Below are 26,380 nucleotides of genomic sequence, written 5' to 3'. Positions count from 1 at the left end.
AACGTTTCTGTGGTACTTACAGCAGAGCAAAGCGTAATCTCGTTGTAACCCGTCATTTACAGCGTGATCTCGCGAGATTACGCTTGCTGTGCTGTAAGTACCACAGAAACGTTAACGAAGTGCCGGGATTATGAATAGATATCCCGTTCTGGCTGGAAGGAATGTCTATTCACTGTCAGGACACTTCAGTAACGTTAATATGACACTATAAGGCCTCGTTTACACGAGCGTGATATACGTGCGTGCGACGCGCGTGCTTTTCACGCGTGTCGTACGCACCTATATTAGTCTATGGTGGCATGCGGACAGTACGTGAGTTTTGCTCAGCGTGAGTCCGCTGAAAAAAACTCACGACATGTCCTATCTTTGTGCGCTGTTCGCGCATCACGCACCCATTGAAGTCAATGGGTGCGTGAAAACCACGCATGCCGCACGGAAGCACTTCCGTGTGAACTGCGTGATTCGCACAACAGCTGTCAAACTCTGAATGTAAACAGAAAAGCACCACGTGCTTTTCTGTTTGCAAACATCCAAACGGAGTGTCATAATGATGGCGGCTGCGAGAAAATCTCGCAGCCGCGCATCATACGCTGATGACACACGGAGCTGTTAAGTACCTTTTGCGCACGCAAAACGCCACGTTTTTTGCGTGCGCAAAACGCACACGCTCGTGTAAATCAGGCCTAAGACAGCACATAGTGAACAACGCAGTGTCAATGAGTAAATGAATTGAGAGAAGTGTATGACGATGATTGGTCAGCGTCATACACTCCTCTGTACAATGCCCACTTGGTCTAAAGTAAAAACACGCCCAGTTGGGCATTAAGAAACTAATTAGCATAAAGCTAAAATCGCTCATAACGTGGTAAAAAAATATAGTTTTTCTAAATAAAAAGCACTGCTGTCATCTACATTACAGCGCCCATCTCCTTATGTAGGAGATAGGGCACTTATAATGTGGTGACAGAGCCTCTTTAAGTCCTCGTACTTGCCAGGTGGGGCCTTTTTGATTCCATGAGCTTTGCTGAGCTTGTTATCAATGTTCATTTAGTGGATTTCATTAAGTGCACCATTTTATGGATTAACCCCTTAAGGACACGCTGCGTAATAGTAGGCCAATGGCAGCAGTCCTCAGAGGACCAGTACTGTTACAGGCATGGCCCTGCAGGGATCAGAAATAACTCCAATACCAGACATTTAGCCCTGTCAATAGCGACCTAAGGTGTTTGAGAGAGGGAGGGGCTCCCTCTGTCAGCCCATTGGTGTCCCACGACTCAATAGCGGGGCACCGATTGGTTACCATTCCAGCCAGGCGCCTAACAAATGCCCTTGGGATTTCCATCGGTAACTGTTTATTAGGCTATGCCTGTCAGTGATACACTGACAGGCATTAATGCTTTGGAATACAATGTAATTCCAAAGCATTATACAAGAAAACAAATAGATTGCTGCTACAAGTCCTTTAGTGGAATAAAAAAAAGTTATAGTAACCTATTTTCAATAAAGTTTTATAAGAAAAAATCTCCCAGAAAACAACAATGAAACCCCTTTTGACATTACAAATTATATAAGTTTAAAAAAAAATATATATTATCCTAAAAAAAATACCTATTTGGTACCACAGCGATCGTAATGACACCTAGAACAAAGATAACCTATTAGTTATACCGTAAAGCACATGGGGTTAAAATCAATTATATGTGCCCAAAATGATACCAATAAAAACTACAACTGATCCTGCAAAAATTAAGACTTCATATGTAAACGGAAAAATAAAAAAGTTTCGCCATAAAACATGTTTGAGTTGTGCAAAAGTACTAAAATGTAAAAAATATAAATATTTGGTATCGCTGCAATCATATTGAGCCACAGAATAAATATTACATTTTCTTTTTACTGCAAGTTAGACTTCAGGGAAAAAAAATTGTCTAGCACAGAACAAGCCTTCATACAGCTACATCGATGGAAAAATAAAAAAGTTATGGCTCTTGTAATGCAATGATGAAAAACAAAAATAATTGCTTGGTCCTTAACGCCCCCACACTAGGAAGGTATTTTAAGGGTTAAAGCAAGTAAAACACAGTGCAGAAAGTCCAATGCACGTTTCTGAGACGTAAATGTACAGTACGTAAATGTGTAAGATACTGATTTTGTAAGATTACACTATAAGGCCAAAAGTATACGGACACCTGACCATCACACCTATATGAGCTTATTGGACATCCTATTCCAAAACCATAGGCATTAAAATGGAGTTGGGCCCTCTTTTGTAATTATAACAGCCTCCACTCTTCTAGAAAGGCTTTACACAAGATTTTTGTGTGTCTGCGGGAGTTTGTTTTCATGCAGCAAAAAGAGCATTTGTGAGGTCAGTCACTGACATTGGGCGAAAAGGTCTAGCTCACAATCAGTGTTCTAATTTATTTCAAATGTGTTGGATGGGGTTGTGGTCAGGGCTCTATGCAGAAATTGAAAGGGAAGGGGAAGAAATGGGAAAAAGAAGGGCAAGAAGCATGAAGATCAACTGATCTATTATATTGAATTATTGAAATTTAGTATTAAAATTGCCGGCTTGGAAAGGTATAGTATACCCAAAAGGGATGGAGCGAATGGTCCCTCATTGATGTACACCCCATATAGTTGATAAACCCATTCAACCTATGTATGATAAGATGGTAGGATGGGAATGAAGGGAATGAAGGGAAAACGATACATACATCAGGTATCAGATAGCTGAAGTGGAGTGCACAAAGGGGCAAATCATATGGTATATGGAGGAACAAAGGCTGTTAGAATATGTGAATGGTCTCAATAACAACCAACTCAATATCAAATTGTCATTGAGTTACAGTAAAGTAGAAATTCCCTTCCTGGACATTAAAATTGCCATTAATCAGCAGCGGCTGATTGAGACAGATTTATATAGAAAAGAGACGGCTGCCAATAGCTTGTTGGATGCTGGAAGTGACCACTTGTGGAGAACGATAAGAGGTATCCCCAAGGGCGAATTTCTGAGGTTGAGAAGAAATTACTCAACCTTTGAGAAATTCAAACTTGGGGCTACCTCTCTAAAAAACCGTTTGAGAGAAAGGAATTACTAAAACCGCCAAATAAAATATGCCTATAATCAAGCACTCCGTACAGATAGGGACACGTTATTAATAACCAAAGAAAAGGTGAAAAATTGTGAAAATACAGTGAGATTCATCACAACCCTTCATGATAACTGGGAAGAGATGAGTAGAATTGTGAATAACCATTGGGAGATTTTGCTAATTGACCCAGATATACAGAAGCATCTGGGCCTTAAAGCCTCAATAGGCTACAGAAAGAATAACACAATCGGTCAACATATAGTCAAGAGCCATTTCACAAGGGACTGCATCTAGAGAAAACCTCAGAAATTTCCGGGGTTTTTCCCATGTGGGACATGCACAGCATGTCAGATCCTAGTGAGAAAAAAGGTCTTTGGGGATGGTTCAGGGAAGCCCTATACCATTAAACAACACACCTCCTGCTCCACTAAGGGGGGTTATCTACATGTTAAAATGTATATATAACCTACATTATGTTGGAAAAACATAATGTAATATACAATAAACCAAGAGAGAGATGAAAATATGGATACGCGAACATCTCAACAGCATAAAAATCTATGACAGAATGGAGATAGAGGCAATTCAGAAAAATAAGCCCTTTCAACCCATCCCTTTAAACTCAAACAGAATCTCAATGTTGGGGAGCTCATGGGTTGGGCTATTTGCCATCTTTCTATGGGGATTAGAGGAGGAGATGTGGACAAATTTCTACTAAGAGAGGAGAGCAGATGGATTTATAGGATGCAATCCGTGAGTCCAAACGGACTAAATGAGTCATTAAATTTTGGATGCTTTCTCTAATTTTCACTTTCTACTGTAACTGTACACAGCCAAAATCTTACTGTTTCACCAATTGGTAATACAAACGGTATGCTTAACCTGTCCTATACCTACGGTATAATATTTGACTTATATAGGCAGAAATATTTGGCTATAAAGGTACAAACAAAAATAACAATAAAAATAAAATAACGATATAAATAAAATTGAAACTAAAATAAAATTAATTCTAACATAATGTTTGCTTGGTGCAGGTAACACACATTTAAAGAGGCTCTGTCACCACATTATAAGTACCCTATATTGTACATGATGTGATCGGCGCTGTAATGTAGATTACAGCAGTGTTTTTTATTTAGAAAAACAATCATTTTTGACGGAGTTATGACCTATATTAGCTTTATGCTAATGAGTTTCTTAATGGACAACTGGGCGTGTTTTACTTTTTGGCCAAGTGGGCATTGTGGAGAGAAGTGTATGATGCTGACCAATCAGTGACCAATCAGCGTCATACACTTTTCCCAATTCATTTACACAGCACATAGCGATATAGCTATGTGCAGCCACATAAACACACTATGACGTTACTGCAGTGTCCTGACAATGAATATACATTACCTCCAGCCAGGACGTGATGTTTATTCCGAATCCTGACACTTCGCTAACACAATCCCGACACTACAGCACAGCAAGCGTAATCTCGTTTGAAATGACAGTTTACAGCGTAATCTCGCGAGATTACGCTTGCTGTGCTGTAGTGTCGGGATTGTGTTAGCGAGGTGTCAGGATTCTGACTACACATCACGTCCTGGCTGGAGGTAATGTATATTCATTGTCAGGACACTGCAGTAATGTTATAGTGGGTTTATGTGGCTGCACATAGCGATATAACTATATCGCTATGTGCTGTGTAAATGAATGGGGAGAAGTATATGACACTGATTGTTGAAGTGCCGGGATTATGAATAGACATCCCGTCCTGGCTGGAAGGAATGTCTATTCACTGTCAGGACACTTCAGTAACGTTAATATGTCAGTATAAGACAGCACATAGTGAACAACGCAGTGTCAATGAGTAAATTAATTGAGAGAAGTGTATGACGATGATTGGTCAGCGTCATACAATCCTCTGTACAACGTCCACTTGGTCTAAAGTAAAAAAGTAAAACACGCCCAGTTGTTCATTAAGAAAGTCATTAGCATAAAGCTAATATAGGTCATAACTCTGTCAAAAATGATAGTTTTTCTAAATAAAAAACACTGCTGTAATCTATCTACATTACAGCGCCGATCACATCATGTACAATATAGGGCACTTATAATGCGGTGACAGAGCCTCTTTAATAAAACAAAACTTGTATAAAAAGTAATTAAATTAAATCGTTGTGACATTTGAGATGCTGTCATAATATAATTCTTAAAGGGGTTTTCCAATCCTTTTTTTTTTTTTTTAAATCAATGCAATGTTCCTCTATTAATATATTAGTGCACTCTGACTATCTTTTTCTTGATAATAAATGGTTTTAGTAACATAACTCCCTATTGTTTACCTTGAGAGGTTTGTTTTGCTCAGTAAGTTCATTCCTCTTCTCTTCCTGTGTTTCTCCTCCCTGCATGCACTGCTCTAGTCCCAGCATGCAATGTGCATGCAGCAGTGCACTTGCTCCGCCTACTACACCCAGCTCTACTAACTTCTGCAATCTCAGTCTTCATTTTGGTGCTCTCATTCTATTACTGATAGCACAAGCTGAAATCACTGGATATCTGCGTTTTTAACCTCTTAACGCCGAAGGGCGGATATATCAGTCCTCTGCAGCTGCTAGTTCGCGCAGGAGGAGGGATATATCCGTCCTGTGATCGCGCGGGTACTGCCAGTGTACCCACACGATCAGCGGCAGGAGCACGGCTGTTATACACAGCCTGGCTCCTGCTGCAACTGCCGGAATCGAAGCGCGCTCCGATTCCGGCAGTTTAACCCATTAAATGCCGCTGTCAATAGTGACAGCGGCATCTAATGTGTTTGACAGAGGGAGGGAGCTCCCTCTGTTTTATACTGACAGGCAATAATGCTTTGGTATACGAAGTATACCAAAGCATTATATATGCGATCGGCACATCGCATAGTGAAGTCCCATGGTGGGACTAAAAAAAAAATGTCAATCCGTTAAATAAAGTTGGTGAAAAAACCAAAAAAAAATTACAGTGAAATACTTTTTTAAAGTAAAAGTGTCAAAACAAATCACACATACACATATATGGTATCCCCGCGATCGTAACCACTTGAACAATAAAATTAACACATTAATTAAACCGCTGGATGAACGGCGTCCAAAAAAACAACGGCAAAATTCGCTCTTTTCTCCCATTCCCACCATAAAAAATTAAATAAAAATTAATCTAAGTCCTATGTACCCCAAAATAGTACTAATGAAAACTACACATTGTCCCGCAAAAATCAAGCCCACGTACGGCCACATCGACGGAAAAATAAAACCGTTACGGCTCTTGGAATGCGGTGATGCAAAAACAAGTAATTTTTTTCTAAAAGGGTTTTTATTGTGCAAACGTAGGAAAACATATAAAACCTTTACATATTTGGTATCCCCGTAACCATGCCGAGCCATAGAATAAAGTTAACATGTTATTTACGCTGCATAGTAAACGGCGTAAATTTATAACGTGAAAATCAATACTGGAATAGCGGCTTATTTTCAATTCTCTCCTAAAATAAAGTTAATAAAAGTTAATCAATATATTATAAACATCTAAAAACGGTACAATTACAAAATACAACTCGTCCCGCAAAAAACAAGCCCTTATACGGCTATGTCGACGGAATAAAAAAAAAGTTACGACTCTTGGAATGCGACCGTGAAAAAAACAAAAATAATCCTTGGTCATTAACGTGCAAAATGGCCCGGTCCTATGGCACGACGTCCTATATTTGTGCGCTGTTCGCACATCACGCACCCATTGAAGTCAATGGGTGCGTGAAAACCACGCATGTGGCACGGAAGCACGGAAGCAATTCCGTGGGACGCGCGTGATTCGCGCAACAGCACTGTAAAGGATGAATGAAAACAGAAAAGCACCACGTTCTTTTCTGTTTACAAACATCCAAACGGAGTGTCATAATGATGGCGGCTGCGCGAAAACCAGGCAGCCGCGCATCATAAAGGGCTGACACACGGAGCTGTTAATTGCCTTTTGCGCACGCAAAACGCCGCGCTTTTTGCTTGCACAAAATGCACACGCTCGTGTAAACTCGGCCTTACGGTGACACCAGATGTTTATAGTTCTTTTATGTCTTATGGCGTTTGCACAATAAAATACGTTTTGTAAAAAATCATTCACTTTTTGTGTTACCTTATTCTAAGAGCAAGAACTTTAATATTTTTCCATCAATAAAGCCGTGCGAGGACTTATTTTTTGCGTAACGAACTGTAGTTTCGATCAGGACCATTTTTCGGTACATGCGACTTTTTGATCTATTTTTAATAAATTTTTTGGGAGGTGAAGTGACCAAACAATTGTGATTTTGGTACGGTTTATTATTATTTTCTTTTACGGCGTTCACCGCGCGGGATAAATAACGAAATAATTTTGTAGTTCAGGCCGTTACGGACGCGGCGATACCAATTATGTATATTTTATTTATTTATATATTTTTATTAATAAAAAAGGACTGATAAGGGAAAAAAAGGGGATTTTTTTTAACTTTTATTTTCTTATTTTTACACATCTTTTTTTTTAACTTTATTACTTTGTCCCACAAGGGGACTTGAGGGCAGGAGGCCCTGATCGCTATTCTAATACAATGCACTACATGCGTAGTGCAGTGTATTAGAACTGTCAGCTATTCACTGACAGCAAGCATAGTGGGTCCTGACTTTGTCAGGACCCATTAGGCTTCCGTCGATGGCATAGCCGGACGCCATTGTTTGGTGTCCGGTTGCCATAGTAACCATCGCCGGCCGCTATCGTGTAGCAGGCCGGCGATGGTAACTTAACCCCTAAAAAGCCGCGATCTCTATAGAACGCGGCTTTTAAGGGGTTAGACAGCGGGGACACAGCGATCGGACCCCGCTGTAGGAGCTGCGGCAGCTGCTGTACGAGACAGCAGCTGTCACAGCTCCTGCACCTGTCGGGAAGACGGCCGAAGCGGCCGTTATTCCCGCAACTTCGTATTCCGTCGGTAATTTATAAGGGGTTATAATTTCACAGAGCATGCGCGGTGGAGTGTGTTAACCACGCATGCTCTGAGATAAAGAAGCACGTGGTACGGTTACGTCATTTGTGACGTAACCGTACAGTGTGAAAGCCGGAAACCGGAAGCAAGGCAGAAGACTAAATGGACGGGTCTGCACAGGAAGTGCAGATTTTGCTTCACTAAGGGGGCGGTGACGGAGGAGGATATACGACGCTACAGCCATCTGATGAAACGTAAGTACATTGTAAAGTTATATCATTTTCATTGTTTTATTTAAATAAATGTAATTTTTTAGTTCCGGAATACCCCTATAATAATAATACAAAAACTACGATGAACAATATCGGCAGTTAAATTAAAGGGAACCTGTCACCAGCATTTCACCTATTGAACTTTACTTATCCCTCACTGACCTCTGCTATAAATCGTTCATTGGCGTTATCCCCTCTCTCAAATTCCTCCTCCGACTGTAAATAACTGTCTGCAAACATTTTGCGCCTTTTATCGTAATAATCCGGTGTCCCTTTGTGTGCACACACCAGAATAGGACATTAATGCAGAAGCACGGGATTTTGTGTGCTGGGGAAGGCGAGGAGCTGCCAATCAAAAATAAGGAGGCGGGGTATACTCGGAAAGACCTGAGGAATGAAGATATGACTCTTTTCAAATGAAGATTTGACTCTTTTCAAATGAAGATTTGACTCTTCTGCTCATTAGCATACGGTGTGGGAACAATAAAAAGCTGAATACTAAAGCTGCAGAGCCAACTAAGAAGACAATTATAGGTTATATAGAAATGATTTTTCACCCACTACCACCAGGTATTGCTGGTTTAATAGGTGAAATGCTGGTGACAGGTTCCCTTTAAATTTTAAAAATAAAAACAAAATAAATAATAAGCAATAAAAAATAATAAATAAAAATAATCAAATTAAATAAAAAATTCAAACATAGGCATATAAATACAAATTAATATACAATTTTTGTTTATAAACTTTGTGAAAAATTAATCTTTAGGTGCTCTATATTGCTCTATATTGATAGGTTTTTGTACCTTGGGACAATAATCCTTCCTTGTTTGACTCTTGACACTATTAGCTCCAACCTGCAGGAGTTTTTTTATCAATTAAACTCTATCTTTATTCTACTGAGTTGTGATTAGCTGTGACAGCTGTCAATCACAACTCCTGACATAAAGGACGCGAGAAACTGAGCGCCCATGCCCCTTGATGAAGCTGACTGACGTCAGCGAAACGCGCGTCGGGACATATCTGGTCTTAGATCAGGGAAAGACAATACTGACTTGAAGGGAAATTTACTGGCGTAATACCTGCTGGTGAGCGATCGCCAAGCAGGGTAATACTTAGATGCACTGCTAGACGCCGCATACTGAGAGACAAGACTGATCTTGACTCACAGCTGAATATCGGCTCGGCTGCTCACCGTGCTCGAACAGCGTGTGAGCAGTAATTCAAACAGCTGATGTGCTGGTTCAGTCTCCAGCGTCTGGCTTGTTGCTTGGCAACGTGCTCTCCACGTGTGCTGAAGAGAAGGGCAGGATTCGTAAAGCTGCCTTTAGTGTCATGGAGTTACATGCACAGATGCAGGAGTAATATGTAATATAGTAATATGTCGCTAGAAATGTATATATTTTTTTCAGTTAAACAATTAGTATTTGAGTGATTACACATTGTTTTAATTTTTTTTAATTTTTTCACAAGTCAGGAAATATTATAAATTAGATTCTAATTTATAACATTTCCATGTGCTGGGCACTAGAGGGAGCAGTTCCCAAAATTGCAGCATGGTCACTGTGGTAAACCAACCTCATTGATTTATGCTGCAAATTTGGGGTGGACACACTCTCCTCTAGTGTCCTCACACAATCCCCCCTTCCTTCTTCTGGCTAGTGCCAGGAGAAGGAAGGGTTTGAATCTTCAAACCTCCTACACTGTGTGCCGCCATTTTCTGAGCGACTGCACAGTGTAGGAGGATTAGATACAGGGCTCAGTAGACAGTATCTCACGAACATAATACACACATCACATACACGAACATAATACACACATCACATACACAAGCATAAATTACCTGCCGCCGCCTCCGCTGGTCTACGCTCCTATTCTTTGCGCCTGAACATATGGCCGGAAGCCATGGCCAGAAGTCGTCATCTTACTGTCCGGCAGCGGCTTCCAGTCCACATGAAAATGGCGCCGGATTTCACTCTGCGAACGAGCTTCGTCTTGGTCTGTGTGGGAGCGGCGCATGCGCCGTTCCCACACAGACGGCGTACGCATCTGAGAATGGAACGGCTCCCGATCGCATTCTCTATGGGGTTGTATTGTCCGTATTCCATCTCTGTATGTGTCGTTAATCGACACATACAGAATAAAAAAAAAATGGCAGCCCCCATAGAGAAGTAAAAGTTTGAACACAGTAAAAAGTAGAATGTGACAACGCTAATAAATAAAATTTTTGTTTATATTTTATTAAAAGCAATATAATAAAAAAAAATTACAAATCATGACACCTACCCTTTAAAGCTGAACACCAGCACAGCTTCTCACAGCGCTTGAACAGCGTGTGAGCAGTGATTTAAACAGCTGACGTGCTGTTTTGGTCTTAAGCGTCTGGCTTATTGCTAGGCAACGTGTAGTAAAGAGAGGGGCAGCGTTCTCCAGGCTGCTCTTAGTTTTTTTCCTATGTTGCTATCATAATTCAAAGCTGAATATCAGCTCAGCTGCCAAATTCTCACAATAAATATTAAGTGTTACTGACATTGATTATAACATAGGTATTGGTTCACTTTGCTGTGGAAATCATCTTGTCAGATTGCTACCATTGACAAGGTTGTGATAATATAATAAACAAGGCACCTGTCAATTTCTAGCACTGACAATTAAATTTGTGAGACACTTTATTACATTCAAGTGTGCAGCTGGCTATTTTAGCCCCATACAGACTCATTCCACAGGCATCAATCAGTATCAGAGGATAATATAGTGGTGTGCCCCGGGGACATAGACATTACCATATGATTTGCCCCTTTGTGCACTCCACTTCAGCTATCTGATACCTGATGTATGTATCGTTTTCCCTTCATTCCCATCCTATCATCTTATCATACATAGGTTGTATGGGTTTATCAACTATATGGAGTGTACTTCAATGAGGGACCGTTCGCTCCAACCCTTTTGGGTATACTATACCTTACCAAGCTGGCAATTTTAATACTGAATTTCAATAATTCAATATAATAAATCAGTTGATCTTCATGCTTCTTGCCCTTCTTTTTCCTATTTCTTCCCCTTCCCTTTCCATTTGTTCAATTCAATTTAATCGTGTACATCAGGGCTAAAATTGGAAGCGATAAAGGTCCTCAAGAAGAATTTTTATTACAGGGCTTTATGCAACTCGTCAAACCATATCTTTATGGATCTTGCTTTATGCAAAGGGGCACAGTCATCCTGGAACTAAAATGTCGTTGTATGCTGTAGTATTAACATTACTGTTCATAATAAGGGGCCTAGCCCTAACCCTGAAAAATAGCCACATGACCATTATCCCTCCTCCACCTAATTTTACAGTAGGCACTATGCATTCTGGTAGGTACTCTTCTCCTGCCATTCGCCAAACCCAGTCTCATCCACCAGTCTGCCAGATAGAGAATCGTGATTCATTACTCCAGAGAACACATTCCCACGCTCCAGAGTCTAGTGGTGGCGTGCTTTACACCACTCCAGATGACGCTTGGCATTGCGCATCGTGATCTGAGGCTTGTGTGCAGCTGTTTACCCATGAAAACCCATTTCATGTAGCTCCTGACGCACAGATCTTGTGGTGATGTCACTTTCAGAGACAGTTTGGTACTCTGTAGTGAGTGATACAACAGAGGATAGTTAAACTTTACATGCTGTATACTTCAGCACTCGGTGGTCCTTCTCTGTGTGCTTGTGTGGCCTCCTGATTTGTGGCTGACCTGTTACTTCTAGATGCTTCCACTTCACATAAATAGCACTTATAGTTGACTAGGGCAGATCAGTTTGTGAAATCTTTTAATTGTGGCAAATGTGACATCCTATAACAGTGTCACGTTTAAAATCTCGGAGCTCTTTAGTACAATCCATACTACTACTACCAATGTTTGTCTATGGAGATCTCATGGCTGTGTGCTTGGTTTTATGCAATGAGTGTGACTGAATAAACTGAAGTCAATAATTAGGTATGGTGTCCACATGCTTTTGGTCATATAGTGTATATTTCTCTCATAGATCAGAATAAGTGCCCATGCACACTGCTGTGTTTTGGATTTTTATTGTACATGCCGCTATGGACCAATACCGTACCTGCATGTGCCTCTGATTTTATACTTAGGTATAGAGAGGTTATTTCTCGTGGATTCATAGGGAATACATGAGAAAAAAAATAATTGTGCCATGTTCCAATGCATGCCATATTACTGTGGTACTCTCCCCTAAAAGCATTTCTTCTAGGGGATGATACAGTGCCTCATGTATGCAGCATATGGCAGCACATGGAGTGTCTATGGGTATCAGTACTATAACATGGTCTGTGAAAGCGGCTTTGTTGTGTGTATGGGCCCTAACTGATTTATGTTTTTTTAACATAGTTGATTAACATGGGAATACAATCTGAGTAAATGTAATTTATATATAAATGTGGGTCTAATGTCTCTGCATGCTTATATGTTTGGTGGGGTACCCAAAACATATCAGTGAACATTAAAACCAATCAGTACAATGTGTCCTATTTCCTAAAATTTAGTTTTAATAAAAGATGGAAATTATAAGTAAATAGGATGACTACGCCTTACTACCGCCATATTTATTTTTATATTTCTTATGAATATAAAGCAGCAGTTTGTTTTTTTACAAAATGAAACAAGTGTATAGTAAACTAGGATGTGGCGACATTTCCTAACTAACCAATATACTAATTTAGAACAGCAGCAAAGTACTCAAACATTTCTCTACAGCACTAGAGGTGGGGAATTCTCATAACCCATTCCAAAATCTGTACATTTTTACTATTGCCTAATTACTAACAGATAAACCACCATATTGTAGAAATAAAAAAACACTTAGGCGTTGTGTGGGTGATAGCCACAAATTCATTACTGTACAAAATTATTTTAATTTGCTGCTCTTCCTGGAAGAAATCCCATGGATATCTAAACGGTCAGCAACTTTATGGGTGTTCTAAGTCTAGACTAATGGAATGAACTTTTTTTAACAAATTAAACAATAACAGGGCTTGTCTCTCACTCGAATTAATGGAATGTTCTAACCCTGTTATTACGTGGTTCTGAGACTTGTTGACTTCTAGAAATGCCACGAGAGAAGCAGTGGCCAAGAGAGATCCTGGAGGCTTCTACAGAGACGTGTTATCCAGGATTAGGATTAGGACTGTAGACAGTGGGTCAGTTTGTGTATTCCTATTGTACCCTTTCCAAATAGATGACTCCAAAACCAAGGCTCAAAGTGATAGGGAAAAATGTATGTGAAGTATGTTGTTAAAAGACTAGATGAATTAGGTAGGTATCTTGGTGAGATACCAGACCACATTTAGTGAGTGTGACCAATGACTGCATGTACAAGTTTATATAACAGAAAGATAATATAGTAACAAAAACTTTATTGATAGATAAATACATTTTTTTAGGATGAATAAACCATTAGCCCATCAATGAACAAAATATGAACTAAAATATATATAGAATATATGACCTTGCTATATAAAAGAGAATGCATTTATAGCTATAGCCTGTTAGCACAGTGGCCAACTGTTATCATTTTTGTCTCCTTTTGCCCATTCTGTCTGCATTCTGGGCTATGTACAAAAGTAACGGCATCCATGACCCACCCCACTGCCAGGGTCAACTTTGTACTTTAAAAAGAAAGCTAAATGGAAGGTGTAAGGGAAATTTTGGCTAGCTGCCTCACATACACTGTACAGGTCAGATGTCTCTGTTGGCCTACGTGAATATTAGTATAGTAAGTGGGTACCTTTTCAAATGTAGACTGGGGTGACAAGTCATCATTCTGGCCTGTGTACACAGACCACAAAAACCAGAGGAAACCTGCACATTTGCATCCAGAATAAAAAAAGTGACATAGCTTTCGAAGAGGCACTAATGGGGCACTGTGTGAGGTGCTGTATTGCATTATTTATATGGGCACTATATGGCACTATTTATACAGGTAATATAACTACCAAAAGAGGGAGGTACCGCCAGCAAGTTTCTAGGTGCATTAGTTACCTTGCGGCAGGAAGTAGTCCAGCCCTGGTCTATCTAGATCTTTGTCACTTAGGGCCAACTTTCCTTGTAGGCATTAAAAGCCTGTGTCTATAGGCAATTCTCCTGCCCCAAAAGCAACTGTAACCAGGAATGGTCATTCATAAATCAGCAATTTGCCAGATGTAAATGTGGTATTACCTATAGATAGATAGGTAGTACCACAAGTACTATCATCTATCTGTCTAATCTGTGTCAATTTAATCTTCTTAACTATAGCTCTTTGTAAATTTCCTAAAATATCCTAGAATGTACTCCCTGACAAAATCATCTGTCTGACAGTCTGAGAGTTTGTGAACAGCTGATAAACATATGGATATGACAATTTAATGTCTTTGGTGTACGACTAATACATGATTCATCATTCCTAATGACAAAAAAACTAAACTGACATCTGCACACATGTATACTTGGTGCTTCACCAACATTTCACTATCTTGCCAACAAATGAATGCAGAGAGAGTGTCTTAGAGTTAAAGCTTAAAAAATAAAATTCATATGAACATTCCTACCATTATTATTGTGAGGAATTACTTTACTAGTAATTTTTATCATTGTAAATAATGATCTCTATATTTATACTTATCTCTAGATTTATCATTTCTCTTCTTTAAACACTGACATCATTAACAAAACAGCAGAGGTCATCTAGACCGTCACTCTCCACGCAGCTGTAGAACACATAAATGGGCCAAGATCTTGTACATATGTTTCCTGCATACTCAGCACATTTGTTGCCTGCTTCGACATCTGACAGCTGCAAAACGGTTCTTCAATACTGAGTCCGTTATTTCAAAACCGATTTTCATTATATTGTCCAGATAATGGAACTTTTAGAATAACACAAGTTGTTCCTTCAAACCAAAGCAAAAAAATGTAATGCGAGTAGTAATGTCAATGCCATGTCAGCTTTGTTGACCCATGCCACAGCTACATGCCCTTCATCCCCAATGCCATGTGGAATTTCATGGCTGTAGAATAACAATGGCAGCAAGGGCATGCACATCATAGAGGCAGAACAAACTCAAGTTAGCTTCATTCTGGTTGCCAATGGGTAATGAGAACTTAAAGGGGTTGGTCATGAAAAAAATATTTTCTAATTCCCCCCCCCCAGCCTTTTATTTGCCTTCCCTAAATCCCCCTGCATACTTTCTAACCAGTTTCTGTTTGATCTCCATCGTCACTGCTTCTCTTTCTGTTTGTTTACATCCCTTGCTTCTGGTCCTGTCTGTTTCCTGTCTTGTAACCCACCATACCCATGATCCCTTGCTGCAGCTGAGGAGACAGCTTGCATTTCCTCCCTTCACAGCATCTCAGCTATTTGCATACTGCCACGCCCCTCTATGTTCACAGGGTCATTCCCTGCTCTAATTACAGTCACCCAGCTCCCTGCACAGTCACACACACCTAGTAATAATCACACAGGGGAATGGAGGTTATGTACAGGAATGTGGGGAGTAATAGACAGGGATGCTGGGGGGTAGTAGACAGGGATGTTGGGGGGTAATATACAGGGATGTTGAGGGTAATAGACAGGGATGTTGAGGGTAATAGACAGGGATGATGAGGGTCATATAAACCCATCAGCCCTGTGTTTATGTAACCATCGGGGCGCGTGGAGATTGAAAAATTACAACGCCGCCCCCTTCTCCTTCTACATCAGAGAGTAGAAGGAGCAGGGGGCGTGTACTAGGAGAGGCGACGCTCCATATCTTTGATCAGCCAGGACTTTCGACTGAACAGAGCCACGGCGCGTCATCAACTACCTTTAGGCTCTATTCACACGACAGGCTCCGAGTGTCGGCCGATAAAAACTGCCATTTTGGTCCATTTTTCTCGGCCGTTTTGCATCCGTTCCGTTTCTGTTCCAGGTCGTGTTTCTGTTTTTAACGGCTGATTTTGAACCGTTTTGCATCCATTTTTTTCCCTGTCCATTTTAAAAACAGATGAATTCCATTTGTACATTTTCTGCCACACTGCCCTCTGTAGATAATGCCACACACTGCCCTCTGTAGATAATGACACACACTACCTTCTATAGATACTGCCACAGCCCCACTGTAGGTAATGCCACACAGCCCCCCTTGTAGGTAGTGCCACACCGACCCCCTTGTAGGTAGTGCCACACAGAACCCCTTGTAGGTAGTGTCACACAGCCCCCTGTAGGTAGTGCCACACAGCCCCCTGTAGGTAATGCCACACAGCTCCCCTGTAAGAAATGCCACACAGCCCCTGTAGGTAATGCGACAAAGCCCCCTGTAGGTAGTGCCACACAGCCCCCTGTAGGTAATGCCACACAGCACCCCTGTAAGCAATGCCACACAGCCCCCTCTACGTAATGCCACACAGCCCCCTGTAGGGAGTGCTACACAGACCCCTTGTACATAGTCAGCCCCCATAGATGGCACCCCCCCTACCTTCCTGTAGGGGACGGCTCCAGGAGAAGTCCCTCACTTCACTGTCCATATATGGACAGTGAAGTAAGGGACTTCTCCTGGATCGGAATCCCCAGCCACAGTGCTGGGGATTCTGCTTCAGAAGTCCCTGACGTCACTGTGTCCATGTATGGATAGTGAAGGCAGGGACTTTTCCTCGAGCGGAATCCCCGGCCACAGTGCTGGGGATTCTGCTTCAGAAGTCCCTGACGTCACTGTGTCCATATATGGATAGTGAAGGCAGGGACTTCTCCTCGAGCGGTATCCCCAGTCACAGCGCTGGGGATTCTGCTTCAGAAGTACCTGACTTCACTGTGTCCATTTATGGACAGTGAAGGCAGGGCCTTCTCCTGGAGCCTAATCCCCGGCCACAGCTTCGGCAACGCTGTGGCAGGGGATTAGGGATTCCGCTCCTACAGGGAGCCAAAAAAAGAGGCGAAGGCGTGGACGACGAGACAGGAGGAGGAGGGGGCATGTACTATGATGATGACGCTGTGTATCTTTGCTCAGCCTGCACTTCTGGCTGTGTAGAGACACGACGCGTCATCAACTACGTGTACAGGAAGTGGGACCAGAGGCGGAGCTCTGAGGAGCTCATGAAAGATCCGCTCGGCCCACTGCCTGTAAACGTAGTTGATGACGCACCATGCCTTTGTTCCGCCAGAAATGCTGGCTGAGCAAAGACACGGAACGTCACAGGAAATAAAAAATTTACCCTGGGTGCGGTCACGTGACTGCAGATCAGAACAGGGTAACGCTGGCACAGGTAAACAGATATTCTATATTAGAAATGTAATTAAATATGTCCAATTAAGTTAAAATTTAAATAAAATGTATTCCTGGACAACCCCTTTAAGCAAGGCTCCACCTCCCATGGGCTCTGTAATATTTGCTAATAAAGGGGAAGAACCAGTCAAAGTTTCTTACTGACCTTTTTCCCTAGAAGGGATGGGTTAGGATGGTTGCACGCAAGCATCGGGGACCTTTATTCCTCACATAGGGTATGTGTGGTGGTGTGTACTAGCTCCAATGTGGGGCCCCATTGAAGTGTTAGCTATAGGGCCCTCTTTATCCTATCTACACCTCGGAATGGCTGACTGTTTATAAAAATATTGGCTACTTTCTACTGTAGATCAGTTAATTTTTAATTATTAAGGCCGGATTCACACGAGCGTGTTCCTTTTGCGCTTACAAAAGGTCCATAACAGCTCGGTGTGTCAGCAGCGTATGATGCGTGGCTGCGTGATTTTCGCACAGCCGCCATCATTATGACACTCTGTTTTTATGTTTGTAAACAGAAAAGCACGTGGTTCTTTTCTGTTTTCATTCATAGTTTTTACTGCTGTTGCGGGAATCACACGCGTCACACGGGAGTGCTTCCGTGTGCTGCGCGTGATTTTCACGCACCCATTGACTTCAATGGGTGCGTGATGCGCGAAAAACGCACAAATATAGGACATGTCGTGAGTTTTACACAGCGGACACACGCTGCATGAAAATCACGGACTGTCTGAACGGCCCCATTGACTAACATAGGTCCGTGCGAGGCGCGTGAAATCCACGCGCGTTGCACGGACGTATTATACGTTCGTCTGAATAAGCCTTAAATTCAATGCTTTTTACTTTGAAACCCTTTTTCATTAATTGAAGAGACTGTTATCGTACTGATTCATAATGTCACAATGATAAGAAGAGCCTTTGATGAATACAAGAAATAAGGGGATATGTATAATAAAAATAGTGCAGAGAAAGAGTAGTGTTACCCGTAGTGTCCAATGAGACTACAGCTCTCTTTTATCTAAGGTTGTTTTTAAAGTGCTGTACGGTCTATGAATCTTCATTGGGCGACCACCAAAACATGGGCCAGTTGCGAATTATTACTCCAGTTGCTACTCTACAGCTATTATATACAGGATTTCAGAAGAATTTGTTAAACGAGTTGTACACTTTGGTCAGACACTTTTGTTTTTTTAAAAGAGTCCATCAACAATAAGCAGATCACAGGGTTAGCATTTAACTGTAATCTGTGGGGGAACCCAGCAGCAAGCGTTCATGGGGTTCCACCACAGGAGAAATTAAGCATTACAAAGTTTCTATTGAAATCAGTGGGCTTTCCATATAATGAACACACGTGATGGGTCCTCTAGAACTAAAGACACTTTTTGTAGCGACTGCCCACTGTGGCAAATAGCTGAGTGTGCTGAAAGGGGGAACCCTCTCTATTAAGACACAATTCCCTAATAGGGTATTGTATTTGAAAATACATTTTCAAAACCAGACAACCACTTTGAGCCACTTATTCTGGTGCATATTAACTCTTTACTTTACCCTGCTTTTAGCGTCCGCATAGCATATTTTATCTAACATAGTCCATAGTTCCATTTTTAAGGCAGTGTATGCCTTGTTGGGCATCAGCAGAGTATTTTTTGTGGCATTCGGACTGAATGAAGTTCTATCTTATTTTTCTCCAAATTGAATCTAAAAAAATATTAACAAAATGGACTTTAGTATAGTACTGCATCTTTTTCATTATGCGTTTACTAACCCAAAATTAACAAACTGAGATACAAATGCTATAGTTGGTTGTACATTGCTTGCTGCATTTCTCAGTTTTTTTTTATACATGTATGCATCATCTATTATAGGAAAAGTTTGATGATAAAAATATACTTGTTTTGTTTACCCAGGCATAAATCAGGCAGTGGATCAATGAAGATTTTGTTCAGTGACATACATCCTGAAGAACATGACATACAAGAATTTTTCTTATAAGACGGACTCCTTATTAAAGATGTTCTGCAAAAAATCAGCAGCACCACCAGCAAAGGTCACGGTCGTCCTGTGGCCTTACATCTACTGTGTCTTTTGTTCTCCATATGGATGCACAGATAGGGTTTTTCACTTGTGGGTACTTCTGTGTAACTGTAGAGTTTTGTTTTTATATGGACTACAAATCTTTTCATACTGGATTGTATGGACAATGATTGACAGTATGTCTCGAATCCAGTTCTGCTTGAAAAAGTAATATTTTGTTTTACTGTTTCCATCAGCTTTCTCTTTATTACTGTATATGATATTTATTACAGACAACAGGTTCATCCCATTGTTCATGATTTTACCAAATCATTTGACCATCATTATACACCTATTTAGGTGGGTTTTGCCAAACAGGTTTTGTCAGTTTGAAATAAATCTGTCATTGAATAGAGCGGTTCACTCCAGGGGAAAAATATGAGTCACCTGAAATGAGTAAAAGTTCATGCTGAATCTAATATTTAAAAAAAACAAACAGATCCAGATGGGTCAATTAATATACATTTTCCTTCATTTTGGTTATGTGTCCCGAAATGATAATTTTTGGGGGTTTCTAGGTGTATAAGGGTCATCAGAAAAAACAATCGCTGCTGAACATTTCTGAGGTGGCAGCAGTGGTTGTCAAAACCACACCCCATCAGTCGTTTCTCTTCGACTATTACCTAGCTTCAGAGCAGTGACGTCTTTGCTGCCCGCCTGATCCCACTCCACTGTGTTTATTGTTGGAGAGCTCGCTTCTCTCATTAAGCCGCTTTCCCCTGCATTCAGTTGCAGTTAGAAAGAAAGCACATCATTTACATATTATTTTGTTCTAGCGTGATTTCTTGTACAGTCTTCTAATGCTTCCATTTACTTTAGTGGAAGAGATCTTATATATTTGCAGTATGATGAGACAGTAAATTGTATATTGAATAAACCTACATCTACTTAAACAGTAGTCACCAGACAGGAAGTCATGTAGATTACCAGTCTGCAGAAGTATTTAAACTGTTTGTATTACTGCAGGAGCGTTAAACTTTAAGGCCAATGACCAGTATAGCTGACAAAGTCAAACCATTAAAAGCTTGGTACACCTTCTCAAACAATTATTTTTTATTGCTCTAAAATGAAAAATTGCTTCATTGAAAAAAGTCCTACTGCTTTGTGCCTATTGCTGCTATGCAGATCTATGCATCTCCATGGTAACAGACAACAAAGAAACCCTGTGTTGTCTGATCCTGCAGTCATATTCCCTTCCATCAGGACCTTACTTGCTAATCTACCAAATGTATGTGAGGAAGAAGTAGAAGACAGATAAAAGGAATTGTGACTGTAGGATCAGACTACACAGTTTCTTTTTTGGGTGTCTGTTTCCATGGAGATGTACAGATGTAATAATCTTTAATTTGGCGCTTAACTCGTTAAAGGGTAACTAAATGTTCAATATACTTCTGACATGTCATTGTGACATGTCAGAAGTTTTGATTGGTGGGGATCCGAGCAATGAGACTCCCACCAATCGCTAAAACGAAGTTGCAGAAGCGGTCGTGTGAGAGCTGAGCCAATTAGTTTCTGTTCGGCTTTTTCCAGAACTCGATGTAGCGGTGTATGGGCTCAATAGAAAGTCTATGAGCCCGTACTCCGATACATCGGCTTTCTGGAAAAAGCCAAACAGAAAGAAAGCGGCTGAGCGCTCACACTCGGACCCCCACCAATCAAAACTTCTGACATGTCAGAAGTTTGTTTAGTTACCCTTTAAATACAAGAAATGTTTACTTGACTTTCTCAATAAATTTTCAATGGCTTTTGTTGCGTATAAGTTATCACGCTGCAACAAGTTATCAACGTCAAGTTAAGGTTTGATACATCTGTGTAAGTCTGCATAGGAGCTTTAGACAAAAGATGTAGGGTATTTTTTTATCAAGACTATTTTCAAAGTTGATCCTTTTTTCATGTTAAATGCTTGGAGAAAAAAATGGATTGTGAAGCTGGACATAGCCTTAAAGGCTAAAATCCATTTTGCTGTGTAAAATTACGATTTTCCGGGGATCAGTACAATCCTTTATATGTAAAATCCAAGCATTCCTGGTATCAGATTACAGACTAGTAAATAATATGGTGCTTATATGCAATGTATTGTTTTCTTTCCTTTCCCACAATAATTTTATATGTGATACTTAATGGTAAAACTAACTTAAAGTGACTTTGACAGCCGTATCATCGAGAAAACCTGAATATTTCATTTTTTCTTGGATAATGTCCTAAATGCTAACAACATCCAGTCTTATCAGAGAATATCATGTACTGAAAAATAATTTATGTCTTTCACCCTGGTAAGTTAAAAGCAGAGAAAAATTACTGTGACAAATACAAACAATTGGACTGCACAAAAACAACATTAACATTTTCTCCCAGAGCTTGAAGGGTAATTGTAATTGAAAGAAGATGCTTTAATAAATAAGCCTTTGTAGAGCCATGACTCTTGTGTTATCCAGACTGTTAGAAAATATAATTGCTTTTGTGCAGTAATCAGGAATATTACCTAATTTCCTCTATTTCCCCTGATTTCAATGTCAGATGAAGACAAAAGGCCAAAATAAAAAAAACTCCCAACCTTTCAGCATCAGAAGTGATGTATGCGAGTTACTTCCTTTAAGGCTACATTCACACGAGCGTGACAGATTTACACACGTAAAAAACGCACGTACATCTGTTCGTGTGCATTGCATTTTGCACCAGTGTGCTTTGCGTGTGGAATGTGTTTTTCACGCACTCGCAAGGACTTTCTTTTGTTTTTTCAATGTAATTGATGCGTAAAACATGGACAGCACACGGACGTGCATCCGTGTGCTGTCCGAGGTTTTCACGCTCAGATTGACCTCAATGGGCGGCTAGGTGCGTAAAAACGTACCAATATAGGACATGCAGTGAGTTTCACGCAACAGACACTCGCTGCATGAAAACTCACGCATTTGTGAATAGCCCCATTGAAATCAATGGGTCCGTGTGCTGTGCGTTGTTTCAACGGACAGGACACGGACAAGGAATACGCTCGTCTGAATGAGCCCTAACTGTTAAAGGCACACTGATCCATTATCCCTAATCAGACTTCATGGCCACTTGACAATCGTGTGTCAATGTGATATAACTACAGTAAGTGACAGCTTTTTTTGTACAATAGAATATAGCATCACAGAGAAGAGCTGACTATTCATTAGAATGTCCGCATCACTAACACTAATACAATCACAGAAAGGGTAGTAGCTAAAACTTTTAGAACATTTAATAGCATATTTATGGTAATGAACTAACTGGCACTATACACACTGGTATGGCTGCTTGTTTTCATGTGTGAACAACACACTCTATGCCCTTGCTGTTCCCCTGAAGAATCTAATTCCTACAGAGAGAGGAAATGCCAAAGAGGGGTTTGCTTAGGGCTTCCATGGACGTGTTCCTTTTCCAAGGAGATTGCCCTATTACTTCCAGGGTCAGTGTTAAGGATAGCGCAGGGCCATAAAGGAATAACATTATTCTCATATATCCAACTCTGCATGGACTCCACAAAAATTACACCTGCATGTGTAAGATCATACCTTTCTTAAAGGGGTATCCACGGTCTGACAACTGATGACCTATCCACCGGATAGGTCATCAGTATATGATCGGTGCGGGTCCGACAGCCTCCGGGCACTGGATGTTTTGAACGGTATGCCGTAGTTAGAGCCGGAAGCAGATGGCTACGTACATTGCATAACGGCCGTTCGGCAGAACTGCAGCTCTGCTCCTATTCACTTGAGTAGGAGCAGAACTGCAGTACTGCAGATCGGCCGCTGCTTCCAGCAATATGGTCCGATGCCTGGAGGCAGCCGCAGCAGCTGATCCGTGGAGGATCCAGGTGTCGGACCCGCACCGATCATATACTGATGACCCATCCGGTGGATTGAACATCAGTTGTCAGAACATGGAAAACCCCTTTAATTATATTCATCGATTCTACTACAACACATTATGTGGCATTACACAGGTACCTCTCCCATGGTGTTTTTCATACCAATTTATCTTTAGCATGTGTTTTTTTATTTTAGATATACTATTGAAGGATACATTTTTGCTACAACACTTTCTGCAAATTTAAAGGCTATATACACCTTTGGAGGGTAATTTTGTTTTTTTTAATAAAATAATAATAGAGAATACAAAGCAGCTGTATCTCAAAAAGTAAAACTAATTTTTAATAAAAACTGTTTAGAAAGTTGCACTAATCACACTGACTAACCTTTTTATTTAAAATAAATAAATGCCCGCCAAAGGTGTACATAGCCTTTAAAGCCTAATTCCATGACAAAAACTTCCTTGTTCCATTAGCATTATTTTTCTACTTATTTGCATTCCATCCCCTAGGTGAAGCCATTTTCCATTACTACTTCTGGCTTCATGGGTGTAGTCTTCCTGCCCTGTTCTCTCCCTGGCTCCTATTTGAATTATTACCTGTGACACCACGGTTAGGTCTGTTAGGAGACAGGATTCTGTGGCCACTGAGACAGGAAGTGATGTCATTTAACTGACAGATGCAAACAGGAGAATCATTTGCACCAGGAGGGGGCACCGCACAGGAGAATGCAATCATTGTATGTCACATGTTGTATCTGTCACATGGTGTTGGGTCACTGAACTCTGGCTCTAAGGATTATATTACTCCATCCTCAGACCAACTCTGAGAGAGCTATAGGTTGTTTTTTGTTAAAAAGCTTATTAAAATAAAGTTCCAGTTTTGAGAGAGGCTGTGTCTCCCACCAGAGAAAGCTCTGCAGGAGAGGAGAGGGGGTCATTCAGTTGCCTAGGCGACCAGACGGCTCGTCTGCGTTTTCGCCATTACTTTTCATATTTCTGGCAGGAGTTGCAGCCTTGCTGTCACTTGTACTACACCTTAAACATCTAGGAATCCATGGTGTAAATTTTATAATTAATATATTAATTTTGTTGGATGAAAAATAAACCAACCAGCTCAAATACACATGAAGAAGACAGTTATATATTGCATTGCCTACTATCATTACACTGTAAAACACAAAAGGCAAAACCCACCTAATTATTGCAACCACTTTCTACAAAAACAATTTGTATTATTTTTGTGTTTTCTTTTACTTTTTATTGCTTTCCTTTTTGAGTTTTTCTCTTTGGGCCGATAGATTTACCTGTGTAAATACTGTACCTTTCCTAGAGGAATCCATTTACCATGTAGCACTATAACAATGGGATAAATGAAACATGGGGATAGTTTGTAAAACGTCAATGTTTGTGACTGTGTGAGATTACCAGATATTTATGCAGCTGCGTGGGATGAGCGCGGCCGAGGTTTCGTATTGTAAATTTACTGTTTAATTGTTTGTTGTCCTCCTCTCATAGTTTTTGTACAAGGACACAGAGGGTGTTGTTTTTCTGAGCCTTTGATATTTTATAAAATGGAAATCTTTGAAAACTTTTCATCACGTAGACTGCTAGCAATAAAATAGATGATAAGATGGTTTCTATTTTACAATGGCTATTTCTTAAATCTTAGAAGAGCACTCAGTCTTGTTGTAAGAAATATTTTATATAACATGAGCACTTTTTTCTATTCAAGTTGGTTTGGACTTTGTGGAATTTAATTGTACATTTTGAATGCAATTAACAATAAAAATTAACCTGAAACACCGTTTGTATTACTTACTATGTCATAGAATTCTTTCTATTTCATTTTTAAATGAGACAATTTACTGTACACTATATGATTACGTAGATGGATGGTGCTCTTCTCATAAATACTGTGGGCATAACTATGAGTCCGTTGTATTCTGTGTTAGATGCTATAAGCCAAATGGTACAATATTTGTTTTTGTTCCGTATGGGCTAATAGTGCTGCGGACCTGTCCCCTTACTAGGCTGCCCTTAACCAGTGAGTTTGTAGTGGAAGAGGACGTATCATGGGGGGGACAATATGGATTTTATTAAAAAAATATTTAGCCCTCCAAAAAAAAATTAGGAATTATTAAGATATAACGAATAAAAACATTAAGTATTTTTGTGCCGCATGCAGAATATGTAAATGACGCAACATCTACTACATAAATACCATATACAGTGCTGTTTTTAGTCAAAGCCACAAATCTGCTTATGTTTCCATTTTAAATTATATATACAGTATTTTGATAATTATTTTTTATCATCCTTAGGCCTCATTCACACCTGTGTATTTTGGTCAAATTTGAATAAGTATTTGTTAAAACCAGGAGTGGGTCCCGGAATACGGAAAAGGAGAAAATATTTTCCTTAGGCTGGATTCACACGAGCGTGGCGTTTTTGCGCACGCAAAAACGCGGCGTTTTGCCTGCGCAAAAGCCACTTAACATCTCCGTGTGGCAGCAGCATATGATGCGCGGCTGCGTGCTTTTCGCGCAGCCGCCATCATAATGACACTCCGTTTGGATGTTTGCAAACAGAAAAGCACGTGGTGCTTTTCTGTTTTCATTCATCCTTTTCACTGCTGTTGCGCGAATCACGCAGTTCGCACGGAAGTGCTTCCGTGCGTCATGCGTGGTTTTCACGAACCCATTGACTTCAATGGGTGCGTGATTCGCGCAAAACGCCCAAAGAACGGACATGTCGTGACTTTGTTTCAGCGGACTCACGCTGAGTAAAAATCACGCACATGTCCGCACGGCCCCATAGACTAATATAGGTCCGTGCGACGCGCGTGAAAATAACG

General features: G+C 40.5%; 1 protein-coding gene across 3 annotated transcripts in view; it reads left to right on the top strand.

Moving 5' to 3' along the window:
• SNCAIP (synuclein alpha interacting protein) overlaps positions 1-25,295 on the top strand; it is a 219,517-nt gene extending 194,222 nt beyond the window's left edge. For 2 of the 3 annotated variants that reach the window (XM_075836246.1, XM_075836229.1), the window contains one exon: positions 19,527-25,295. In XM_075836246.1, the coding sequence (XP_075692361.1) occupies positions 19,527-19,611 (85 nt within the window). In that variant the 3' untranslated portion in view covers positions 19,612-25,295. The remainder of the gene's footprint in view (positions 1-19,526) is intronic. The other variant, XM_075836238.1, reaches the window with a different exon arrangement.
• Positions 25,296-26,380: the final 1,085 nt, after the last annotated feature.

The sequence above is a fragment of the Rhinoderma darwinii genome, chromosome 1, assembly GCF_050947455.1.
Source record: "Rhinoderma darwinii isolate aRhiDar2 chromosome 1, aRhiDar2.hap1, whole genome shotgun sequence".
Lineage (NCBI taxonomy): Eukaryota > Metazoa > Chordata > Amphibia > Anura > Rhinodermatidae > Rhinoderma > Rhinoderma darwinii.
The sequence above is the reverse complement of the archived record's forward strand: the minus strand, read 5'-3'. Positions and strand labels throughout refer to the sequence as shown.